Source organism: Centropristis striata, chromosome 12, assembly GCF_030273125.1.
Source record: "Centropristis striata isolate RG_2023a ecotype Rhode Island chromosome 12, C.striata_1.0, whole genome shotgun sequence".
NCBI classification, from domain to species: Eukaryota; Metazoa; Chordata; class Actinopteri; order Perciformes; family Serranidae; genus Centropristis; species Centropristis striata.
The window spans coordinates 36,271,797-36,299,731 of NC_081528.1; the positions used below are offsets into that span (position 1 = coordinate 36,271,797).

General features: G+C 35.7%; 1 protein-coding gene across 2 annotated transcripts in view; it reads right to left on the reverse strand.

Moving 5' to 3' along the window:
* diaph2 (diaphanous-related formin 2) overlaps positions 1–2,960 on the reverse strand; it is a 519,741-nt gene extending 516,781 nt beyond the window's left edge. The window contains exons 1-2 of one of the 2 annotated variants that reach the window (XM_059345604.1): positions 2,937–2,960; positions 734–1,139 (exon numbers count right to left, since the gene is read on the reverse strand). In XM_059345604.1, the coding sequence (XP_059201587.1) occupies positions 734–817 (84 nt within the window). In that variant the 5' untranslated portion in view covers positions 818–1,139; positions 2,937–2,960. Of the gene's footprint in view, positions 1–733; positions 1,140–2,727; positions 2,866–2,936 lie in introns of those variants that run through there. The other variant, XM_059345603.1, reaches the window with a different exon arrangement.
* Positions 2,961–27,935: the final 24,975 nt, after the last annotated feature.

Genomic DNA, 27,935 nt, shown 5'->3' on the forward strand with positions numbered 1-27,935 from the left:
GTTTACATAGTTTTCAGCTGTTATCTAATCGACAATGTCCTCCTTTTGCTGATAATTCTGTTAGGGCTGACTGAGGATAAGTTTTATCAATCACCCACTCCCACCGTTCATAAAAATCACCTCTTACAACATAGCTATCATGCTTTGCTATGAGTCATCATGTAACTGAACTTTGTGTGTTTTTAAACAGTATATTGAAGCCGGACTGTCACAACAAGAATGCTCTTCAAGGAACTTTCAGAAATGTATTGATGGGGATAATAACATGATGCACTGAGTGCTTTGAAAAGTACAGCACTCAGTGTAACAGTATCGCTTTTTGCTCAACTCTAACAGCTATTAGCCGCTCTGTATTGGGCTACATTAAATAGTAATAACAACACATCAATACCTATTTGAGCCTCATCCTGCACTAAAACAGAGATGTGCTGTATTGACCACATGCTGTTTACTACAGAAGGTGTACACTTTGCCTGGTTTGATTTAACTTCACTACTATACTGACTGACTAATACCTGTAAAACTATTAGAAATGTTGCAACTTTCAGCACAGCAAACCACATGGAGTAAAAATGAACAGTAGTGAAACTTTCTGCAACCAGTGAGTAGTGCAACTTTCTAAGTCTGGCTAAAGTTGAGAGTGAAATTAAGTCTTGTTTGTGGGAATACAGGATGTGACAGTTCACTGCACACTACTTCCATGCAACGGCAAAGAGCCACTCTGAATACCTACCAGCTTTTTGTTTTTACCCTCGTCCTCACTGGACTTCTTTTTAGAGGGTTTATTCGGGTCCTCCCCACCGCTGGCTTGATCCATTTTGGCTTTAAAAGTTAGTTCCCCTCCAGAGAAAAAAAAACACTTAATGCGACGTCCTCAAAAGTTGGCAAACTCCACAGGCAGACTTTTTTTTAGAAGACTTGTGCAGCAAAACATCCAGGTTAGGTCTTTTCAAAATCCATTCCGTTTAAAAGGTAAACAATAAAAAATAAAGTGCCCGCTTCCAAATAGTTTCTGAATAGTATCCAACAGTCAGGGAGGCTGCTTGAGAGAAGAAGAGGTGTGGTAGGATATGTATGTGTCCGTCCTGATGTGTCTTCAGCTAGGCAGCAAGTCAGCTCACACAGCGGGGAAAGGCTTTCTGAAACGACCAGAGTATATGCAAACAATACATAATAAGTCTATGACAGTTATTTGGGCGTTAAATTGCACAAACGTTTGCCTTAACACGTGTTTCCCTGAGCGTGTTAGTATGCAGGGTGCAGACATTCAGTGTAGCCAGTGGTGGAAAAAGTATTCAGATCCTTTACTTAAGTAAAAGTACTAATACCATCCTGGTAAATTACTCCACTACAAGTAAAAGTTCTGCATCCAAATCTTACTGAAGTAAAAGTACAAAAGTATCAGCATCAAAATCTACTTAAAGTATGAAAAGTAAAAGTACTCGGGTTATGCAGAATGGACCCACTATGATTGTTTTATATATTCTAAATATATTATTACATTATTTGTATTGGTGATTTAATGTATGCAGTGTTTTAATTTTGTAAAGATTGGGCTCATTTAATTACTTCATATACTGTTAAAAGATTTAATTAAAAAAACGTCTAATCACTTTACATTGATCATATATATTATGTTAAATCTCGACCTGAAAAGTAACTAAAGCTGGCAGCTTTATCCTAGAGTAAAAAGTACAATATTTGCCTAAAAAATGTAGTGGAGTAGAAGTAAAAAGTTACATAAAATGGAAATACTCAAGTAAAGTACAAGAACCTCAAAATTGTACTTAAGTACAGTACTTGAGTAAATGTACTTAGCAGTGGTGGAATGTAACTAAGTACATTTACTCCAGGACTGTACTTAAGTAAAATTTTGAGGTACTTGTACTTTACTTGAGTATTTCCATTTTATGTAACTTTATACTTCTACTCCACTACATTTAGAGGCAAATGTTGTACTTTTTACTCCACTACATACAGCCAGCAGCTTTAGTTACTTTTCAGATCAGGATTTAACATGAAAAACATGATCGGTTTAAAGTTTAAAGTGACATTTTCTAAATTAGACCTCATAAAAGCATATTAAATAGTTAAAATGAGCCCTACCTTGAGAAAATAAAATGCTGCTTATATAAATGAATCAATAATAATTATCAAATAATATATTGAGAATATATTTAACAATCTGAGTGGGGTCATTCTGCAAAACGAGTACTTTTACTTTTGATACTTTAAGTACATTTTGATGCTGATACTTTTGTACTTTTACTGAAGTAAGTTTTGAATGCAGGACTTTTACTTGTAGTGGAGTAAATTCACAGTTTGCTATTGGTACTTTTACTTAAGTAAGGGATCTGAATACTTCTTCCACCACTGGTACTTAGTTACATTACACCACTGAGTGTAGCCAGTATACTGTAAACGCTAAAAACAGATGTAAACAAACCTGTAAACAGCAGCTATAACATCTCAATGAAGGTAAAAACCATTGTGTTATTACACTTACAGATAGAGCCATGTGTTTGAAACGGGGCTAAATTGTCACAAAAAGCAAACTTACAACCGTGTAACTTAGCAAATAACATAGTAGTAATCGATCAAAAGGGGTTTCGTGGCAGCCAGGGTGTTATGACAGTTTACAACGTGCACTGACAAGTATATTATCTGGCTGACAACACAGTCATTAGTCAGAATTAATAAACAATTGTTGTAGTAGAGGGAAATCACCGTTGTTCTCTCTGCTTGGGATACTTTGCAATGCTGTACACTTAGCCAGGCTAGCATAAATAAGCGACCGTTACCTGCCGGACTATATTAATTAATTTTAACGGACAAAATAACACACAAACACATACAACTATTATCTATAAATTAAAAGAATGGAGAGTAAATAAAATATCAAAGAAAACTCCACAGAATCCCATCCCAGAGCTTACCTTTGCAACCAAACTTGAATGTGCCAGGCCCACGGTGATTCCGCCCACCGAGGGTTCTGATTGGTCCGTGAGATACGTAGGGAGTGGGGGATCCCTGACGCTATTGGTCGGATTCGCTGACAGTCATAAGGTCGCGTGGCGTCGGGTGGGCGGAGACTTGTGACGTAGAGGTCAGTCTGATCTCACAGAAGGCGGATAGGATTCAGTCAGACAGTTGTAAGAATAGATCTGTGAGTGAATTATGAAAGGCTGACCGCGGATGGGAAGCAGGGCGGGAAATGTGCAACAATACACACCCATGTGTGTTTTAGTTTGTGTGTGGTCACACAAACACACGCCCTTCCAGTGTTTATATGTGCAAAACTAACAGCTGGTGTTATTGTTGTTATATACAAGTTACATAATAGAGTCCATCATATTAGCCCACTTTGTGTGTTCATGCATGAATGACAAACATATATTTTTCTGTTTATGCAAGAAAAATGGGGGAATGGGGAATGAGTTTGGTAACACTTTACAATAACCAACTAAGTGATGTTTATAGATGTTTTATAGACCAATTATTAACCATTTACAAAGTGCTATACATATTTAATCGTTAAATGTTTTAAACCAATTTCTTAAAGGTATATGAATCATTTCAAAATCGTTAACGTACTTAATATGGTGTTAAAATGTTAAAATGAGTGCAACTAACACTATTAATAAACTATTCATTATAATTGAATTGTTTTTTATTGGTAAAGTAACTTTAAACTTACATTAATATAGCATCTATTTGTCATTTATAAATTATTTAGTGAGTTAAACATTAAAAATCTGTTTACCATTTATAAATGATGGTTATTGTAAAGTGTTACCATGAGTTTTTTAAAATAAAATTACAGATTAATTCATTGATTAGTTACATTAGAAGTCACACAGACTTGGACTCGAGTCAGACTCAATTCACATTTGATTACTTTAGACTGGACTTCACACAATCAAACTTTCACTTTCAACTCAACTTGAACTTCAACACCAATAAAACATGACTTCACCTGGACTTTGGCCTGTTGACTATACTTAAGCCATTCTTGACTTTATGCTGAAAGTGCAATGTAAGCAGTACTTTTTGTATATGATTAGGGTTCTGTCGCACTTGTTTTAACAAATAAATGCAAAATAAATTAAATATATTATTACACTACTGTTAAATGGCATTACATTTGGTGAAGGGCCATTATGAACTGTTGAAGACTAAAAACTCAAAGTTTAGGACTTTGATGTGACATTCTTGACTTGGGACTTGAATTCACAAAATACAACCCCATGTGTTGTTTGTACAGGAGCCTATTGATTATGACTGATATTTACATTTGTATTCAGTGGTGTCCTCCAATGGTGATATTGATATTACAAATCAAACAATAAAACAGAGCATAAAGTTTGAAAAGGTCCACAGATGGTGGGAGAGGTGAAACAAACCCAGGACACCATTGTTTCTGGGAGCTAACAAAAGTATAGGATGTTTTTTGAAGTAATACAATTTAAATTCCTTGCGTCACATTTTACGTCACCAATGTAACCATCTTAACTTCCGCAGTAATGCATATTTTTTTACTGTTTTTTAGATATCTTTCAGATTGCCCATCCATATACTTTTTCGCCAAAACCTCAAGGAAGTACTTTTGTTACCTAAATCAAACAAAACTATGATCATATCACAATATTAACAATGTGTTTAAAACACTGGCAGTTACGTTTCCAAATGAGGATGTGTTTGGAAATGCTCCTATCATTCTTTGACGTCAGTTATTTTCAAGTCTAGATCATATTTCCATGGCTCCTCTTCACTAAAACCAGAGGTTTTCTGATGCATACGAAACAAGTTATTCATGGAAAGAAGTAGAATTTGTCAATGTGTATATAAATAGTCCAATTAATTTAAATTAAGTTTGTGGCAAAATAAAATTTAAATGGCAAAACTGAAAAAAAAGCAGCCTTGTAACCTTATTTCTAGAGTGAAAGTTTACCAAGATATTGTTTATTTTGAATGGAGGCAGCACCATTGGACACTTATGTTAAAATGTTTCCTCAGTACCAAGGTTATTATAGTTAACGAAAACTAACAAAATAACGAAAACTAAAATTGAAAAAACATTTTTTTTAACTGAAATAAAAATAAAAACAAGAGTTTTTTAAAAAACAATAACTAACTGAAACTGTATTGTGTGGTTACAAAACTAACTAAAACTAACTAAAATTATAGTGAAGATGTCCTTAGTTTTCGTCTTTGTCAACTTTTTTCATTCATAATTCAGTGTTTCTATTTCAACATGCAACACATGGTGAATATGTTTACTGAGACTGGAATGTTTACACTAGAACAAAAATACAAAACACCCCGAACTGTAAGAGTTAATAACCTTATTGAGGCTGAGATGATAAACCAAAGGAAATGAAGGCACATACCCATCACGAAAAACTAAAACTAATACTAAAACTAATAAAAACTAAACTAAAACTAAGAATTTTCTAAAAATAAAAAATAAACCCAAACTAGCAAACTCACTCTAAAAACTAACTAAAACTAACTGAATTTGAAAACAAAAATTCACAACGAAATTAAAACTAAAACTAATGAAAAATCTATTATAAAACTAAAAACTATTATAAAAACTATTATAACCTTGCTCAGTACCAATGCATGAGTTGTGAGCTTGGAAAAAACACAGAAGAATCTTAATACTTTGGCTTCTGTTTACCATTTTACTTTAAGGTAAGGCGAGCAAACAAGTCTGGGCCAAAGCAGCAGTGATTGACTCCTCAGCAGCAGGAGTTTGGGGGCATTGTTTGAGATTTAGCATCTCTGGCTGAACGATGGCCTATCACTGTGTCTGATGGTGCTTTATTGAAGATACTGAAAGATATTGTGCCCTTGTCAACCAGGTGATAAACAATCAAAAATACAATTGTGCCCTTTTGTTGGGAAGACAGGGACAGAATGATCCGTCTGCTGCATATAGAGTATGTGTCCAGTTGTCTGATTGCCCCACAGACACAGGAAAAGTAATCATTTAACCTTCCTGTTGTGTTCAGATCAATATGGGCCTATTTTCAACTTTACATTGTAACAAATGTGTTTTCTTTCTTGGATCACCAAGAGGTGTCGTGGCACCCTTCACAATAGATATCAAAATACATAATGATGACTACATTGAAAACTATTGAAAACACATCAAGGTCTTGAGTTCAGTTGGTCACATGTTGGTTTTCTTGATTTGAGAAGTGAGATTTAATATAGAGAATGAAAGTATCAAACTTTATAAGTGTCATCAAAATATTACATGTTTTGGGAACAAGCACAATGTTGATTCAACCACAACATGACCAAACACTCATCATTGCTGCGAGGTCTGCTCTATAAATAAAGATTTTCTGTCTTGCTCACATGTCATTTTGTGGCACGTGAGCACCATGTGCAAGCAGCTAAGACTAAACAAGGCACTTCTCTCTACTTCTTTCTTTTGGATCATTTCCCCGAAAAAAAAAAAGGATATGGAGCCTGAAGACATGGTAGAAAAAGTCCCCAAGATAGGGGAAAATACTAAAAAGTATAGCCACTGTGAGGATCTGTGAAGCTATAATGCTCATTGTAAACCCAATCCCAACAACAAACCATTCTGAACCACATATAGAACCAACTCATGGTAGCCTGAGAGATGTTTGCCCATTCCTGTAGTACATCCATACACTGCAAAAAAGCCAACTTGTATTTTTTGGCCTAAAACAGTGATTTAATTTGGTAAAACTTGAAAATATGAATTACTGACATTTAGGGCAATAATGTAAGTTAGCACAACAAAGGAAGCCAGTTGTCTGCTCAAAAACAAGTTGGTGAGTTGTTGTTACTTTTATCTTTAAGTTGGGGTTCAAATAAGGGACAATGGTTCTGATAACTCTTATTTCTTTGTTGTGAAATTCGGTCATTAGCGAAAGCTAGCGGCTAACTGATGCTAGCGGCTAACTGATTCTAGCGGCTAACTGATGCTAGCGGCGCTGCTTGTTCCAGCTACAAGAGTAGCCATTAGCGTATCAATGCTAACTCAAAATTCTGGTCGCAACATTAGCTGACATTCATATCGGTGTTACAATCGTGCCAGAGAAATTCAGAGTTGAGCAAACTCAAAAACAAAACTTAAAATATTTAGTTTAATTGTCCAACTTGAAATTTTATCGAAGTTTGTTCCCTTGAAATTCGGAGTTCACCCAACTTTTCTTTTTTTGCAGTGTAGATATTTCACTGTATAAATGAAATGTAACTGCTTTTACCTGCTGGTGGCACTAAATAAAATAGTGTCATAGGAAACAAATGCTCATGCTCAGCCAAAATCAGTAGAGTTGATTTTCTTGGGACCATGAATGTCAAAATTTAAATTTCATGTGATCCATTTAATAGTTGTAGAGATCAGAGCTGTCCCCACGTCAGATTTTCACTACACAATAATTCACAATAGGATCGTATTGCAATAGGTAACAAAAAAATAAATGCTATCAGTCAAATTAATCTTCAACTTTTTTTTATTGTGCATTTGGTCTCTTTCTTGGGGCACTCAGTAGTAGTGGATAGTGGATAGTCAGTAGTAGTGATGGGTAGATGAAGCCTCATGAAGCCTTGAACCTTTCCAGCCAACTGGTTCGAGAAAAGGTTCATATCTTGAGGCTTCATGTGCTCACAAACCCCCTGCTGGTCCAAATCGTCATTGACCTTTGAGCTGTTTGTTTTGCCTCTTGGTGCATGGAAATAATCACTGCCAACAGAAATAAAAACACCTTAATTTGATTTTGTGTGGTTCATTTATTTATCTGTTGTTTTGATTAATATGTGGGTAATGCTAATAGCAGTGTATAAGTAATTATTAATAATATATAGTAATCATTATTATTTACTTTACCAGCATCATTTCAGTCAATGATAAAATAAATCCAATAGGACATGAGATGTTTGTTAAAAGTGTTACAGTGTTTTCAAAGCATGGGGCAGAGATGGGACATCAATTGTGCTAGTGACTTTATTGATTGCAGTTTAAAAACAACAATTTCTCCACTGTGCTTGGACTCAGTCGGTTTCTATTTTGGAGACAACCTCTCCAGCTTTTGAAAAAACTCGTCCGGATGGGACTGAGGAGGCAGGGGTGCACAAGTCGAACCATTTCCTGAACCACCGAGGCTTCGAACGCCATCAATGACTTCGCCATCAATAGTCAGTAGTCAGTTGTATATAGTATATTGTATATTGTATATTGTTGAATGTCTTTTTCTTAGATTGTTATTTTCTATCTTTATCTTACATTTTGTGTGAAATTTGTGTGGTCGGTTGTAACAAAGAAATTTCCCCACTGTGGGATTAATAAAGTCCACCTCATCTAATCTAATCTAACCATATCTACCTAACAAAGCGAGAACAGAAATACATTTTTTAAGAGGTGCTGGATTATTTAGAGCAGTAGTTCTCAACCTTTTTGAGTCGCGACCCCCAATTTAACATGCATGTTGAATCTCACACGCACAGTCCAGATCATACAAACTCAGTTGATACAACGAATTTTGGACAAATAATGAAGCAGACAACAACTAAAACATCTCTCTGACTAAAATGACCAAAAAATTACATAAAATTAAGCAAAAAAAGACTCAAATTGACCACAAAATGACAACAAATGACCACAAAAAGACACAAATTGACCAAAAAAAGACACAATATGACCAAAAAAAGACACAAAATGGCCCTAAAAAGAAACAAAATGACCAAAAAAGACACAAATTACTAAAAAAAAAAAAAAAAGACACAAAATGACCAAAAAAAGACACAAAATTTACAAAAAAGACTAAAACACATTAACACAAAATGATCAAAAAAGACACAAAATGACCAAAAAAAGACACAAATTGACCAAAAAAGACACAAAAGGACCAAAAAAAGACACAAAATAACCAAAAAAAGACACAGAATGACCAAAAAAAGGAAACAAAATTACCAAAAAAGACACAAATTGACCAGAAAAATGATTAAAAAAAAGACATAAAATGACCTAAAAAGACACAAAATGAACAAAAAAAGACATTAAGTGACCAAAAAGACTAAAACACATGAACACTTTAACACAGTGGAGACAGAGCTGACTTCCAAAATGATTTGGCGACCCCCAGAAATCATCTCGCGACCCCAATTGGGGTCAGGACCCCAAGGTTGAGAATAGCTGATTTAGAGGATATGTGTGTATAATTAACGTAATATCAATTTATTTATTTATTTTAATATCAGGGTTATTGTCAATACAGGTGTATGTTGAGATTCCTCATATTTCAGCCTGGACCAGACCAACAGTGCCATGCCACTAGCCTGGCTAAAAACAGATGATGAAGAGGACCCTGTTGCCACACACATGTAAACAAATGACAGTCTGTTGGCTTTTAGCTCCACCATCTCAGACAGCTCAGCTCAGGGCCTTCGTGGTGTGGAACATCGAGCCAGCCAAGGGACGAACCATGACAGCAGTGTCCACACACAACAGCCCTGGCCAGTTTGGTGAGAGATGCAGGGTGGGGGAGGATCAGCTCCACTTGGAAAAACAAATAAAAAGCAAATGGTAGCAGAGTGCATCACAGGAGTGAGTGTGGCACACATGCAAAAAAGTTCATTTGCAAGGCTCGTGCTGTCAGACTGCAAGTCATGCAAATGAACATGCACAAAAATACATACAGCCAAACAACTCACACACACACACCAGCAGCTATGATACAAAATGGGAAATGAGAGCAAACTCAGAAAATGAACGTTAAACTAACACAGTGGCGGTTCTAGACCAGTTCTACTGTGGGGGCCAAGCAGGGGCCAGTGTTTAATCAGAGGCACATTAAAAACACGGCAGAGATGATATTTAGGCATTCAAAACCTTTATTTTAGCTCATTTAAAAATCTCATTTAAGTACAGTACAGGCCAAAAGTTTGGACACACCTTCTCATTCAATGTGTTTCCTTTATTTTCATGACTATTTACATTGTAGATTCATCAAAACTATTAATGAACACATGTGGAATTATGTACTTAACAAAAAAGTGTGACATAACTGAAAACATGTCTTATATTCTAGTAAGCAAAGGGTGGCTACTTTGAGGAATCTAAAATACAAGACATGTTTTCAGTTATTTCACACTTTTTTGTTAAGTACATAATTCCACATGTGTTCATTAATAGTTTTGATGAATCTACAATGTAAATAGTCATGAAAATAAAGAAAACGCATTGAATGAGAAGGTGTGTGTCCAAACTTTTGGCCTGTACTGTATATTTGACATTTCTCATTTTTGTGCACAATTACATTTTCTTTATTTTGAAAATGCAGTATAGTGAGAACTAGGACTACTGCGTGCAGTACTGAACGGGCCCTTGCAGTACACGCGTGTCCGGGCATGCTGCCGTCGGGGTTTGTGCGTTACAGGGACCAGTCTATACCACCCCTATGAATTTCATTGCCTTAATTCCTATGGTCTGGGCACAGTGGCACTTATTAAATTAAACTGCCACCAGAGCGCCACCTAGGGGCCGATCAATAAAACCTTCAAGGGTTATCCTCAGGAGGGCATTGACAATAAGTATACCAAGTTTGGTGTTAATCCGAATAACCGATTTGGAGATATAAAATACTTCAATTTAAAGAGCGCCACCTAGTGGTTATCGTCCAAAATTTTGCACAGAGGCTCAGGAGCTCATTGGGAAGTAGTAACCTGAGTTTCATGTCATTCAGACTCACCAATGTGGAGATATGCAACACTTCCTGTTTTGTGTTGATAATAGCGCCACCTGCAGGAAGTTGTTATTTAATAACTGGAGTATTCTTTGGGTAATCAAAATTATTTTAATTACTTTTTGTCATGAGGGTCCATAGATGCTGTGTGCAAAGTTTGGTGCAAAACAATGAAATTGCCTAGGAGGAGTTCGAAAAAGTAGGTTTACGACATTTCGCGAATTAGCGAAAATGGGCGTGGCTTATATATATATATTTATATATATATATATTTATTATTATCCTTTACGCAAGCAGAGTACAGCAGTAGTAATACTATACACAAAGTGCTGATTCTGCCTCATCACTTTAAAGATCAATAAATATTCAATTCCTAACTCCTTTAAAACATATGAAGCATTTCGGTCTCAGTTTTTCAGTTTTCTCTCTATAATATTATGTTCGAGTCCAGCTGCTTTCAAAGCAGCTCCAAACATTTAATTAGGTCATTCAGCTTTCCATCTGTCCGTGTTGGACTGATGTCATTCACTGTTGGGATGGGCCTGTTGGATGTTTTGCAAGAAACTGCAGCAAAGCATTGATTGCAGTTTGGGAATGAGACTGTCAGGCGACTACACATGAGTACATTTCAGAATAAATTATAAACATAAAAGGTTTTTAAATAGATTCATCTAGAAGTATTATGGCCACACTCATCACTGTAATAGCATTTGTTTGTGGTACATATTATCTTACATGTCTTTGCTAAACAGGTCATCACAAAACCAAGCTAAAAAAAGAAACAACATGCAGCCACTGATTCAGCTCATAAATAACATCTTGTGCTGTTTATTGCTATTGTTAATCCCATGCTAATCCAAATGCCAATGTTTTGGTAATGACCCTGTTGATCCTGTGTCTATTTTTTTGGGTAGCTAGCATCCACTGCAGTCAACATCCACTCGCAAGCTCTATAATTAAATACATGCAGCTGCTCTGGATATGGGGCATTATTTTCCCAGGAGTCATTTGTCCATTCTGACATGACTGGCCCTGGCCCTGAAAAAGTAGACACACCATGATAAAAATAAGGTATGAATGCTTATTCCTTTTCAAAGCATTTTTGTTCAATGCTTTTCTTTCATATCAGCCTCAAAGATGCACTAGTTAGACTTTGCTGAGACACTACAAATCTAAAAGTTTCATCACATTAATTTAAAAGCTGTTGCTTGAAGATCCATAACACACCCTGTTGTGATCAAATGTGCTCTTTGGCACTATGAGAAAATCTGTATAAACCGGAGTCAAGCAAATATTTAATTCTTTAAAACAGTTTCCCATATTTATTATCCGCATCTTATTTAGCACTTGAGCCCAAAGGTCTCTACTGAACCTCCCAGCATGCTCTGCACTTGTTATGCAGAGCCATTCCTCTCCTATTACTGTATCGCAAGACTTAGAAAGATATGAGGCTGTCGTAGGCAGCGACGTCAAAGAGCACTGTGTTTAGACCTGAGAGATGAAAGAGAAATGACTTGTAAATTATTCATTGCCCCCCCACTGTACTACAAGGCAGCAGCACACTCTTCGCTAGTCTGCCAGAGCTCACTACCAACTTGGAGAAAACTCTACTTAGTTTCTTTACTACTGCTAAACCTCCCTTATTACTTATACTGTATGGAATATGCACCACTGGGATCATTCTTTGCTCGTTTTATCTATATTTTGTTTACTCTGTATATATTTGTGAAGGTAAATATTTGAGGAAGAACATTCTTGAAGGTTGCAAGCAGTGGCTGCCACATCTGATATCCTTGTAATAGAAACTCTTGTAGCAACTGTTTATTTCCAACAGCTTAATTTCAGATAACCTAAGAAAGAAATTACAAAGACAGCATACTAACTAACTAACTAACTAACTAACTAACTAACTAACTAACACTAACTAACATCATCTAAATGTCTTTTCATGGAAAACTCTGGAGAGACATTTGTATACCAATTCTTCCCTTGAAGGTTGGTTTACCTGTACAGAGAAAACTGTACAAAACAGTTTATTATTATTTATAAAAAGAAACAAAATGACCAAAAAAAGGAAACAAAATGACCAAAAAAGACACAAATTGACCAGAAAAAGACACAAAATCACCAAAAAAGGAAACAAAATGACCAAAAAAGACACAAATTGACCACAAAATGATCTAAAAACACACAAAATGACCAAAAAAGACACAAAATGACTAAAAAAGACACAAAATGATCAAAAAAGTCACAAAATTACCAAAAAAAAACCCACACAAAATTACCAAAAAAAGACAAACACATTAACACATGAACACTTTAACACAGTGGAGACAGAGCTGACTTCCAAAATGATTTGGCGACCCCCAGAAATCATCTCACGACCCCAATTGGGGTCCCGACCCCAAGGTTGAGAATAGCTGCTCTAGTACCCTGAGCTGACATGTGACGTTGGGATGTCATCAAAACTTTCAATAGAACAGCATACAAAAATTGCTAATATGTGACATATTTTCAATTGAAAACTGTACAAAACAGTTTATTTAATGTTCAAACTAATCAACTTTTGTTTTGTTTTGTTAATATACACTGAATCGAACCGATTCTGGACTTGATGCATTCTTTTTTTATTTCCATTTTGCGCAGCATCCCAATTTTGGGGGGAATTTGGGGTTGTAATATAACATACAAACTGTTATGCTGGTTACTGGCAGTTATGTGGCAGAACTAAAGATATAAGAAATAATCCCTTATGCTTTTACTGAAAACGTATGCATGGTTGGTTGATGCACCAATCTATATAAAACAGTTTTACTGAACCATGAGAGCAAACCAAGCTTTTTATCACTTTTTTTTTATCAATACATTTTATCTATATATTGTTTACTCTGTATATTTGTGAAGGTAAATATTTGAGGAAGAACATTCTTGAAGGTAGCAAGCAGTGGCTGCCACATCTGATATCCTTGTAATAGAAACTCTTGTAGCAACTGTTTATTTCCAACAGCTTAATTTCAGATAACCTAAGAAAGAAATTACAAAGACAGCATACAAGGACACCAACATTTTCATTGAGCCTTCACTAACTAACGTCATCTAAATGTCTTTTCATGGGAAAACTCTGGAGAGACATTTGTATACCAATTCTTCCCTTGAAGGTTGGTTTACCTGTTACCATGGAAGCCAGCAACATGAGTGTGCTGCTGAAAGGGCACTTGAAAACATTGCTCATGTGACAACACGAAGAAAAACACAAAGATGTGTTTGAGAGGAGCGTGTCACCTCTCGATGTTATGCAAATAGAGCAAAAACTCTGAGCGCATATCTTTGTGCGGTTTGCAGCACATCAGATGAAGAGGCAGCAGAGTCTGAGAACAATATAATGTTAACAGCAGCCTTAATAACACGCATGAAGACCTTTGCTTGACCTCTACCTTTACTCTACTCAGTGCTTTAACCCTATAAAGCCAAGTGTATCATATTTGATACATAAGTTTTTGAGACCTATACATCATCAGTGTGATATTTTTTTCCTGAAAAGCCTGACGTGTTGAAAAAAACAACAACTGAGCAACAAATTGCACAAAAATACAAGATATAGCAAAAATTATATGCAGGTTCCACTGGTGGATCAGTCATTGCTGCGTGAAAACTTCATATCAGCAGATGTATGATGTTGTGTTATAAGGAAAAAAATATTTTGCATGTTTGAGGAAAATGTTAAAAGAAAGTAAAGCCTTAAAAGGTTAAAAATGTTGGGTTTTATATGTTTTTGTTAGTTCAAGAAAAACAAACTGTGAGCAACAAATTGCACAAAAAGAACTGATGTATCAAATATGATACAAATTAGAATCATATATCCCTATTGTTTTTGGATTTTTTTTTTTAATTATCTGTCAGCAGGTTCAATAAACATTCAAGTTTAAAAAAAAAAATTCTGGCAATTATTTAATGGTTCAGGCTTTATAGGGTTAAGCTTGCACTTGTAACAGTTAAACTGCATTATAATGATAAGAAATCAAGAAGCTGTAGATCTAGACGAAGGGAACAGATGGATGGTAAGAAAAACTTGTTTTTTTTATTGGAAATAAACACTGTTATGGTAATTCATGAATGACTTGTTAAACTTTCATTCATGAGGAACATATTGTAGGAACTGACTGAAAAAGTTAAAAATCGACTTTCTAAAGTAATGTTGCTATTATCTGAAGTGTTCACACAACAGTAAATCCATTAGTTGTGAGTTTTTCCGCTCTGAAAATGAAACGATAATGTACTATTTTGTGACTCTTTCTATAGAGAAATACATTTCAACCATGAGAGATGAACACTACCTGCTTTGTCTAAACTGACAGTCGGAGTGGAGATATACATATATTAAAGGTGAATGCAAAATTGATGATGCAGAGAACCAACAAAAGACTGATTTTGTGTGCAAGATGTTACACTGTAGCTGATTTGTCGAGCTAATAAACTACTTTGTACCTTTCAGAATTTGTGCACACACCTTTCCATTTGCTACACGTTCAACCTAGTCGTCAGAATAAATGTTTGCATTGTATGTTTCTGCATGCAACAAATACAATACATTTTAAAGTTTCTGAACAGCTGCAACCCATTCTCGTCTCCTCCAGTGGTGGTAATAAAGCTTTGGGGGGAAAAACAAACATTCTAACAACAATTAGGGAAAAAAATCTGGGTTTTGGTTTTCAAAACTACTTTTATTTGTACCGAATGCATTTCAAATGAAGATCTGAAATAGAAAACTGCTGGTTACATAGGTTACATAGAGTACAACATTAAAAGGTTGAATATTTACATTTAGAAGTTAAGTTACATATTAACTGAGAACTCAACAAATAATTAACTTCCAGTTGACTTCAAACAGGACTTCATTAAGACTTGGACATTGGTCTCCTAGATGTCATGTGTATACATTGACCCATCCAACCACCCCACCTCTGCTGCTGTACACTAGTACAGTAGTTCTTAACCTTTTTGAGTCGTGACCCCCAATTTAACATGCATGTTGTCCGCGACCCCCGCTCACTGAACAGAATCTCACACAGTTCAGATTTCCCAAAAAAGAAACAAAATGACCAAAAAAAGGAAACAAAATGACCAAAAAAGACACAAAATGACCAGAAAAGGCAGAAAATGACCAAAAACGACACAAAATGACCAAAAAAATGACACAAAATGACCAAAAAAGTCACAAAATGACCAAAAAAACCCACACATGGTCTCACAGAAATCCGTGAAATAGCCACGGATTTCGCTTAACTCAAAATCCGTGGAATAGCCACGGAATTGCTCAAATTTCCGTGAAACTGACATAGATTTCGCTACAATGCAAGTTAATGACAGTCATATCCCGTGGCTATTCCAACATACAAAGTAATTAATTAATGAATATTTAGAAAATAAAACAAATATTTCTCGCTCGAAATGTGATCAAAATCCATTTTTATGCAGAAACTAAGACAACATTTTTTTTTACAGTGTATGCCTGTGTGCCCCCTAAACAGTTTTCATGAACTGGGAAACTAGATATTAGACCAGAACTGTTTTGTTGTTTTTTTTCTACGAGGCTGTAAATACCTTTACTTCTGCTGTAAAGTTGGACATTTTTAAAATGGTGTCATGGCAATTGACTTGCTTTTGGAGCCAGTCTCTAGTGGCCGTTTGAGGAATCGCAGATTTTTGGCACTTCCATGTTTGCTTCATTTTCTAGCCTAGGAGGTTGCTGCTTGCAAACTTCAAAAGCACAAAATGTCAGAACCCAGGATAGTTGGGCTTTATTTGTTGTACAGTGGGATGAAGATGTCAATCATGGTATACAGCCTGAATCTCCACTTTCTCCCAGTGGTTCAAACTAGATGTTTGCAGACTCAGGACACCCTGGAGAGCTACTGTATGTTCAGGAGGATCCAGCTGGGAAAATGTTTGAACTACAGTTATAGCCTGGTTTGGCTCCAAAGGAGACCCAGTGGCCCCAGCCACTCCCTCTGAACTGTTACCCATTTTTGACAATGAGAAGACATTCTAAGGCAGAGGTGTCAAACTCTGGTCCGTGGGCCAAATTTGGCCCGCAGTATAATTATATTTGGCCCGCGAGGAAATACCAAATGACAACCAGAGCTGGCCCGGCGATATTATACAGCGCAAATAATACTACAAATCCCAGAATGCTCTGCTGGTGTTTTGGCTTGAACACAGTAGATCAGTGTGGAGCAAACTGAGCAACAATTAAAGTTGTCTTTATGCACTTTTTCTTGCTAGTCCAAGGCTTGAATGGTTGCACATTCATTGAAGGATATTATTATTAGTCGTTTGGTTTATTATTGTTATTTTATTCTTACATTTATTTTTAGCCTGTGGAAAAAGATTACTGTTAAATTTAAATTTAAAGAAGGCTGCATATAAAATAAAGGGACATGCGACTTTTATTTAAATTCTATTTAAGAAATGAATGCTATTGATGTGTTTGTTTGTTTTATTTGATATTCGATTTTGCATGTTTGCAATATTAAGTTATATCAAGCTTTGCTTGTTCCATTTCGTTTGAACTTGTTTAGGTCAATTTTTTCAATAAATATCAATGTTGGCCCGCAACTTTGTCCAAGTTTTAAATTTGTATTTGAGTTTGACAGCCCTGTTCTAAGGTGAGACATGTATGCATGTTATTCATGGATTAGTTCAGGATGCACCCTTTGGTCTAAAATAACCTTTCCAAATTTTTTTCCAAACATTTTCTTTTCGTGTTAACAACTAACAAGTTGACAGCATTGAGTTCTGTTAGTGAGACAGAGGAACCAACACAGTCACTCTGCGCTGTCATGGCACTTAAGATTTGTGGAGCTGACAGCTACCTTCTGAGTGACTGACAGCCTGTTAATTTGCCGGGGGGACGGGGGTCATGAGAGGGGCACATCCTTGTAGATTTGATTTTACATACTTCCTGGTACTAAGAGCTTCCTGTCATTGGGCACTTAGAAACACACTACTGAGGGCATCGCTGTGCACCTTCCCCTTTTCTACAGGGTTCATGTTGCTGCTCCCTTTGCATTGTAGCTACTCCCCTCGTAGCTTTTAGTTTGTCATTATTTTGTTTCTCATAAAGTGCTAAAGCATCACCTTTAGTTTAATACTGACTGCAGGGCTAGAACATGCATCACCTCTAGTCTGTCGCCTTTACCTTATGGGGGGTATATATTGCAATATATATATATATATATATTCAAAAGTCAAAAGTTTTAGAACACCCCAATTTTTCCAGTTTTTTATTGAAATTCAAGCAGTTCAAGTCAAATGAACAGCTTGAAAGGGTACAAAGGTAAGTGGTGAACTGCCAGAGGTAAATAAAAAAAGGTAAGCTTAACCAAAACTGGAAAATAATGTACATTTCAGAATTATACAAGTAGGCCTTTTTCAGGGAACAAGAAATGGGTTAACAACTTAACTCTATGGAGTCTTTTTTTGGTCATTTTGTGTCTTTTTTTTAGTCATTTTGTGTCTTTTGGTGTCTTTTTTTGTCATTTTGTATCATTTTTTGGTCATTTTGTGTCTTTTTTTAGTCCTTTAGTCCAACATAAAATGTGATTTTGAATCTTTTTTTTACTTTCAAAACACTATCATGCTCAAAAAATAATTTTAAATGTTGCAAATGTGCATTAATTTCAGAGTACACTGAGACATTAAACTGCATCATTTTCAATTAAATTCTGGAAAAGTTGGTGTGTTCTAAAACTTTTGACCAGTAGTGTATATATATAAACAGCATCAATTCTTCTAGGCATTTTTTTCACACCTCCCTTGAATAATTGATGCTGGTTATAAGGCAAAGGGATCACACCAAATATTAATTTGATCTTCTATTCACTCACTTTGCATTTTGTTGATTAAAAAAATTCACATTTCTATTTTTGAAAGCATTGTTATTTCACAGCATTTTTTTCACACCTGCCTAAAACCTTTGCACAGCACTGTATATATTATTGTGCTAACATGAAGCAGGGAACTCCACACATAAAGTCCCTGGACAGCAGCAGGTTTGATCCCAGAAGGTGACTAACAACTGCACAACCATGCCGCACCCGGTTTCCAAATCATCAATCATAAGAATCTAAAATATAAACAGTGATTTTTTTTAAAAATAGAGAAAGAAACCCTTGCAACAACCCCTCAGAACAGTTGTTTTTGGTGTCATTGCTGCTCAGTTGTTGCTACTCATGATAATTAAATGCAGTTTGATCTTCCTCCGTGCCATCTGTCCATCCCATCCAGACCATTCTGTATAACTGAATTCTCTTGCTCTTTACTAAAGCAAACAAAGCAATGCTGAGGACTGCTTTCAACACTACCTCCAGGAAGGAAGTCCTTTTAAAATATGCATTTCATATTCCAGGAACAACCTTTCACTCAGAGCCAGGAACAGTGTAGCAGTACATCAACTATGACAGGAAGAAAAATGTGTTTAGTATCAATCACTAGTAGACCTGGGTCATGCTGGTCCCAAAACCTCCATAAACCCTCCTACTCCCAGAAGGGAAGCACTGTTGAATTGTGTTTTATGTGCTCAGGTTGAATTCCACTTCCTGAATAAGAAGTCGTGCTGCTCAATGCCCAGTGGCGGTTCTAGACCAGTTTTACTGTGGGGGCCAAGCAGGGGCCAGTGTTTAATCAGAGGGGCACATTAAAAAACAGCAAAGATTATATTTAAGCATTCAAACCCTTTATTTTAGCTTATTAAAAAATGTAATTTAAGTATATTTGAAAGATACAAATACATTGATCGAAACAATGAAACACCTTTTTTGTTTCGACAATGACATTTCTCATTTTTGTGCACAATTAGTTTTTTCATTTTGAAAGAGCAGTACAGTCAGAATGATCTTTTATATATATATATATATATATATATATATATATATATATATATATATATATATATATATACACAAGCTTTTATTGCACAATTAAACTATTATAAAATGTACACATGCTGGGTTCCTTTTATGTACTATATGTGTGTACTAAATATTGTTTGAACAAAAAATAGTTAAGAATTCTTCGGTTGTTCATCGTTATAAATTGATCATTTTATTATTAATTTGACACCTGTAGGCCCCTGTGTAGAACCGCCACTGTCAATGCCTCGTATGTTTCCAGCCTTGTGTTACTGCTTGTACACTTGATTCTCTGCTGCTTCTATTTTCAGATGAGTGCACCAATATTCATGTCTCTATTAAATTCTTTGTAGTTATTGTACGCTGTATAATCTTTTACAGGCATCTTGACATTGATACAGAGAGGTTCTCAATTCTTATAAAAAGAGGTATAAAAATGTATCTAGACAGTTATTACTCATTTTTCAATGTGGAATATATTTCTAAGTGCTTTCTTACATGATACGGGATCATGACACACAGTTCAGATTTCCCAAAAAAGAAACAAAATGACCAAAAAAGACACAAATTGACCAGAAAAAGACACAAAATCACCAAAAAAAGGAAACAAAATGACCAAAAAAGACACAAATTGACCAGAAAAAGACACAAAATCACCAAAAAAGGAAACAGAATGACCAAAAAAGACACAACTTGACCACAAAATGATCAAAAAAGACACAAAATGACCAAAAAAGACACAAAATGACCAAAAAAATGACACAAAATGACCAAAAAAATGACACAAAATGACCAAAAAAGTCACAAAATGACAGTCACAGAGCTGACTTCCAAAATGATTTGGCAACCCCCAGAAATCAGGATTTTTTTTTATAGCATTTGAATACATAAGAAAAAAATATTATAAACTGTATTACTTGGACCACTATGGAGTTTATGCCTGAATCTACTATTCTGAGAATTCCACTTTTTATCAAGAGAAAAGTTTGGATTTAATGCAGTGTCAGTGAGGTTCAATTTATCGCAAAATTTCAAACATGCTCACTGACTTCTGGATTTACATTTTCACAGTTTTATATATTCAAACATCAGTTCTGACTGTATAACGGGTGTCTTCTACTCTTGGTCAGTGGAGGATATGAAGACTAAATGCCTTGGTCAGGGGGCACATAGCCACAGGGTTTCAGAATGAGGGAAGAGTTGTGTGGAGCAGCAGTGTGCATACCAAGTGAAGACATGGAAATAGATAAGGAAAAGTACGAAAAAGCAATGATGCTAATCAGCTAAAGTTGATATTAATGCACACTGTAGGATAGAAGTACTAAATATGAGTGGGGCTAAGGAATTATTTGCCTGGTGTGTGTGTGTAAAGAGCCAGTTTGTGTCAAAATGTAATTTCTCTTGCATTTTTTGACCCAGTCACTTTTCATCGAGTCTGATTTGCCTACTTGAATCCCAAGTATGTTTTTAATTGGGTGGCACCTCTAATATATATTTGCTGTCATCTCAGGGATTCCAGGTTTCTCTGCAACAATTACATCCTGCCTGAATTAGCATTTTAATTACAAGGTGATTTTGGCAATAATGCTGAGCATTGAATGATTTCTAATTAAGGAGACTTCAGAAAATTATTCCTGAAATTAATGACTGAAGCTATTTCCAAGAACATAACTTCTCCCTAACAATGAATTTAAATTGGGGGCTTGGTCAAAACGGTGTAGAATGTCAACCTAAATCACATACTTAAAAGAAGTACAAGCCCCCTACAGGGACAATAAAAATCAACATGGATACCTCACAGAAAGTAGGGAATGGTTAGCAAATCTGCCTGTTGTTATCTTGATTAAAGGTCGGAGTCACCTGTAGGGACCGTCAAGTTAGAAATGAGTAATCACCACTCTTTAAGTCTAAACATAAAGGCAGTAAGTAGAACTATTGCGAGGTGCTGCGCCTTTGTGTTTCTTCCCTGTAAGCAATTACAGTGTAATACCTGCCTGCACCCTTTTAAAGGAAACTGCAGAGTATGTCCTGTACTGTGTTCATTTGCCGCCCTGCCTGAACAATGGCTCTTTCTCTTGGTGGAGCCGATTACGGATGGAGAGTCAAGTTGTTTACTGCATGGTTTGTGCACATTAATTGCCATCCACTTAAGCCTGTTTAAACTGAACATCCTGACCCCAAAGGGGAAATGTCTGGAGCATCACGTTGAGCTGCTGTTTATTCATCTTTTAAAGTACGGTGGCATTGAAGGATTGGCTTGAAGTTCACAGCTGGATGTACTGTGTTGTTCAATTCAACATTAATCCAGTCAGTATCACTGAGATTGTGATATGTGGTAAAATCCGTTATCCCAATGCATTCTAGGCATAATCCGTGCTAAATCCAGGGGTGAATCCTATTTGGTGATTTTGAGCCTTTCCCCTTGTTTCCCCTTTTGCTCCTCTGGCTTGTGACCCAGAAATCGATCTCAGCACTCCATCTTCAAGGGTCAAATAACTTTAAAGTCATCAAAATACATACAAATAGGAAAAGGTTTTGCATTTCATTCAGTGGAGTTAAAATATGGAATGGGATGTGTGAAGAAATAAAACAGAAGAAATCTTCAAACATGAAACACTTCAAAATCAAATATAAAAAGCATGTCTTCACACGATATAGGGATGAAAACGGGTGTGTAAAATGACAGTGGTTATTGCTGACGTTTTATTTTTTAAATGTGTTACTTTTTTTTCATTTTTGTGTGTTATTGTTGTTTGTTTGTTCATTGTTGTCTCATTATGACTACATGGGTGTATGTGTACTTATGTGTTTGTAAGTTAATAACAAGTTATGTGTGTTAATAATGCTAATAATAAGTTTATAAACTACATTACTATGTGTTATACATACATATATATAAATATTATTGTTATATAACTGAATATAGTAAACTAACATAGGGAGAAGGGATTTAATAAGCTTTGGCTTCTTCCTTTTGAACACAAATAAGTGTTGAGTCTTGTTGTTGTTTCATTTGTGTTGTTGTCTTGTATTTATTGTTGTTCGTTTGTTTTTAAATGTTCATCTTTTATTTTGTGTTCAAATAAATTCTCAATCAATCAAAAAAAAGGAGCGTGGAGTCTTGCCAGAGGAGCTATAAGCAAGAATACAGCAGTGTATACTTTGCAGAAGTCTTTTTGGCACCCATTGGGTTTTACTTTTTTATTTAACAACTTTATTGAGACAGTTATGAAGTTTAAAATACTTGTGTGTATACAACTTGAGTCTACAAACACACCAGGGGGAGTAAAAGCTGCAATAAAAAAGAAGGAAATAAAAATGAAAAGTTGAATAATCTTGTGAAGCTTCAAGTGATTGTAGCCAATGTTTTAACAGCTATTTTGTTTTTTATACTCCGATACAGAGGGAATGTGTTGATTCGTATGTGCAGAATTTGGCTTTTTTGCAAAAGAATTTGGATTTGTGGAGATAATATTTGATCAAGAAGATATCAGTGTCCAATGCTGGGCAAAAGGGCTTTTATATACATCCAACAAGAAAGAAAAACACATTTGGAAGCTCTACTGTACATATCTGCATGTTTAGTTCAGCTGCTCTGATTATTATCTTTTGCTCCATGTTTTTGTTTACGATTGACCATTAAAAGTTTTGCTTAATATTTACACTGTAAGTGTAAGCTTTTGTCTTTTTCTCTTCCCTTTTCTACCTCAGAAGTGAGATTTCCCGAGGGGGATTCCAGAGTTGACAAAGGTATAGTTTGAAAAACTATTAAAGCAGAGTGTAGGTGTTCTCACTGATGGCTATGCTCTTGGTGTTTGTCAAGAATAATATAAACAAATCAACACCCCACACATCCATGAGCCTCAGGACATGCATAAAATGCTTGATATCGGGGTGTTAGCCATATGTTAAACATCTGGGAAATGTATATTCCTGTAGTAAGTCATAAAATATCTTTCAGTAAATGCAACTCTGTAAAACTAAGCTGATGGCAAAGACTTGATGAATGTTTGTTTTCGGGCAAAGTTGGACGTGATGAAAAGCTTGGTTTGCTCTCATGGTTCAGTAAAGCTGTTTTATATAAATTGGTGCATCAAACAACCATGCATACGTTTTCAGTAAAAGCATAAGTGATTATTTCATCTTTAGTTCTGGCACATAACTGCCAGTAACCAGCATAATATGTTATATTACAACCCCAAATTCCCCCCAAAATTGGGATGCTGCGCAAAATGGAAATAAAAAAAGAATGAATCAAGTCCAGAATCGGTTCAATTCAGTGTATATTAACAAAAAACAAAACAAAAGTTGATTAGTTTGAACATTAAATAAACTGTTTTGTACAGTTTTCGATTGAAAATATGTCACATATTAGCAATTTTTGTATGCTGTTCTATTGAAATTTTGTCAGCTCAGGGCTGCTGATGTAGTGTACTAGTGCAGCTATTCTCAACCTTGGGGTCGGGACCCCAATTGGGGTCACGAGATGATTTCTGGGGGTCGCCAAATCATTTTGGAAGTCAGCTCTGTCTCCACTGTGTTAAAGTGTTCTTTCCGTGAAACTGACACGGATTTCGCTACAATGCAAGTTAATGACAGTCATATCCCGTGGCTATTCCATGGATATTTGTTCCTATTGGTTTGTTCCAAGTCACGTGACTTTCAAGGTCCCGGCAGTCAGAACAAAAAACATGGCGGACAGTTCTCTCATTTTTAGTGAAAAAAAACAATATTTTGACTTAGTTTCTGCATAAAAATGGATTTTGATCACATTTCTAGCGAGAAATATATGTTTTATTTTCTAAATATTCACTCAGTGAATGTACATAATCACTTTGTATGTTGGAATAGCCACGGGATATGACTGTCATTAACTTGCATTGTAACGAAATCTGTGTCAGTTTCACGGAAATTTGAGTGATTCCGTGGCTATTCCACGGATTTCTGTGAGAGCAGGTTGGTTATAAAGTCTAGGTTGAGATCCAATTACCAGCCCCCCCACCCCCCCAGTATGAGAAGGATGTCATTTGTAATACAATCCTTGGCAAGTGGCAGCTTGCATTTGGTCTGAGATCCACATTTTTTGGAACACACTGAAGGAGGCAGCGGAAGTTCAACCAGGGACACAAAATTCAGCTTGTTCACTCATGCTTCAGGCATTTCAGTGAAGGCTGGAGGGGAACTTACAGAAGGGTCTCCTCCTCCTCTCTGCATCTCTGGATCTCCTAAATATTCAGCTTTGAGGGAAGTACAGCTAAAGTTTAAGGCTACTTGTAGGTTAAGTTACGAATGCTTTTTTTCCAACTATGACACGATGAAATCGACTTATCTCGGCCTCTGTAAAAGAAGAACAAGGCCCTGAGCTTTGGTCATTAACAAATAATTTGGACCCACTTATGTTAGACAATTAAGGGTTTTAATTGTGGTTGGGAGGATTCAGAGTGATTAGTGGAGGTTGATGATGAATGAAGAACAGAAGAAATCAGCAACCTAATAAAGCAAGAGTAATCAACAATTCCGGTCTATAAAGCTCAATCAAAATAGCCATGAAAGCATCTTTTGGGCATGTTTTGATGGTAAATTAGACTAAAGGGCAACAAATGTACCAATTCATGCCCAAACCATATTTTCTGTAACACACACAGACACACAAAAACACACAGTTATCAAGAATTTCTGGCGAAAGTCCCACGGCGTCTTCCCACAAATAATTTTTCAATTACACTACTGGTCAAAAGTTTTAGAACACACCAACTTTTCCAGAATTTAATTGAAAATGATGCAGTTTAATGTCTCAGTGTACTCTGAAATTAATGCACATTTGCAACATTTAAAATTCTTTATTGAGCATGATAGTGTTTGAAAGTAAAAAAAAAGATTCAAAATCACATTTTATGTTGGACTAAAGGACTAAAAAAAGACACAAAATGACCAAAAAAAGACACAAAATGATTAAAAAAAAAGACACAAAATGACTTAAAAATGACACAAAATGACAAAAAAGACACCAAAAGACACAAAATGACTTAAAAAAGACACAACATGACCAAAAAAGACACAAAAAGACACAAAATGACTTAAAAAGACATGAAAAGAATTCAAAAATGGACAAAATAGCCCAAGACTCCATAGAGTTAAGTTGTTAACCCATTTCTTGTTCCCTGAAAAAGGCCTACTTGTATAATTCTGAAATGTACATTATTTTTCAGTTTTGGTTAAGCTTACCTTTTTTTATTTACCTCTGGCAGTTCACCACTTACCTTTGTACCCTTTCAAGCTGTTCATTTGACTTGAACTGCTTGAATTTCAATAAAAAACTGGAAAAATTGGGGTGTTCTAAAAGTGTATGTTTGTAACAACTTTTAGCACAAAGTAGAAAAACCCAGCTCAATGGGAACTTGTTTCCTTGGCAGCAGGAATGTATTTTATATGTGTATGTGTAGGTGAAGTAATTGCAGAAGGCCACCCTCTGCCCATGTTGTGCCAAATCTGACACATTAGGTACGATTCTGTGGTCTATTTCTGGATCTTCAAACAGAGTTGCAGCGAGCCCCACCTCTGCTTCTCCGGCGTGAAGAAGCAGCAGGCTGTGGGTTTTTTACTGAGAGAGGAAGAGGGCAGCTCTGGGACAGGAAACACAGGCAGATTTCCCTGGTGGGAAGCCCTATTAGTCTGTCATAGATTTACAGAGGAAAAACACAATGGACGCTGCAAACACACAGCTGAACTCCCTGCAGGAGATCCCCACAGCCAACAGTAATCATCTCACTGTTTACACCCAACATCCATGAACATTTACCCCTCGGAATTTACCTCACCTGAAATGTGAAATCACAAGTAATTCCAGTTCACTTGCTTTGTTCATTAGAAAAATACTGAAAGCAGTGATTTTTAAGACCACACACACACACACACACACACACACACACACACACACACACACACACACACACACACACACTGAAGCATTATTTCATTTGTGCAAAAATAATGATGAATACAAATGAACAAATTGGTATGTAGCCTGTATTATTTGATGTTTAAATTTAATTAGCGAGTGACAAATTGACAAGGATATGATGTTGAAAATGATTCTATACTTCTATAATTTTATAAAACTCATACTGTCAAATTCTATCTGTATATATATATATATATATATATATATGTAGATTTTTGAGTCACAATTCTCCTCAATTTCTTTCCAGCGCTGAAGACAATGTGTTTGACTGTTGAGTGATGATTTGTAAAGAACAACAGATCATTAGTTAATGCCCAGACAACTGTCACATTTTAAAATTAAAATAGAAATAATACTGTCAGATATATAACTGCCATATTTATCTGGGATGTACCACACTAAGGCCATTTAGTCAGTTTTTTTTTATTTTCTGTTCCTGCTTTTAATTTCAATAATTAAAATCTAAAGCTACTTTCGATTGCTCTTCAGAATTAAAAATTGTGACAGCCCTAATAGACAACAAATTGCTTAATCAAAGTAGGGACAAAAAATGTATAGGCATAGGTAAACAGATATGTTTCAGTTTAGATTTGAAAATGTTTGACCCTCTAAGACAGGGGTGTCAAACTCTGGCCCGCGGGCCAAATTTGGCCCGCAGTGTAATTTTATTTGGCCCGCGAGGCAATACCAAATTATTATATTATTATTGTACTATAAAAGCTGACCCGCCGGTATTATACGGAGCATTCACCGCTAATACTAGATTTATTATTGTTATTTTATTTTTAAATGTATTAACCTGTTGAAAAACTTTATTTTGATATTTAAATCAGAAGGATGCAAACAGAAAAGAGGCATATGATTTGTATTGAATTTTTATTTAATAAATTAATGACATTGATGTGTTTTTTATTTGAAATTTGATTTTGCATGTCTGCACTATTTAGTTATATATTGTATGTTTATAAGCGTTGCTGGTTCCATATTTAATGTTAAAGAAAAACATGTTTGGTATATATTAAAAGGTTTATTTGTTCAATGTTGGCCCGCGATGTTATTCAAGTTTTAAATTTTGGCCCATTGTGTATTTGAGTTTGACACCCCTGCTCTAAGCTAATCAGGGAGGCTGTTACTATAAAATATGCTGGTTTAATTAGACCATAATTCAAAGTGACATCCAATAGACAGTATCACATATTATTATTGTCAATAATCCGATGTTAAGGAGTGTTTTCTTCAACTTCACAATACTGAAGGAGCAAACTAACCTCTTTAGTAAAGTCCTGATTGAGGCACTGCATCAGTGACCAAAACAAACCAGAGCTAATCCTGACCACA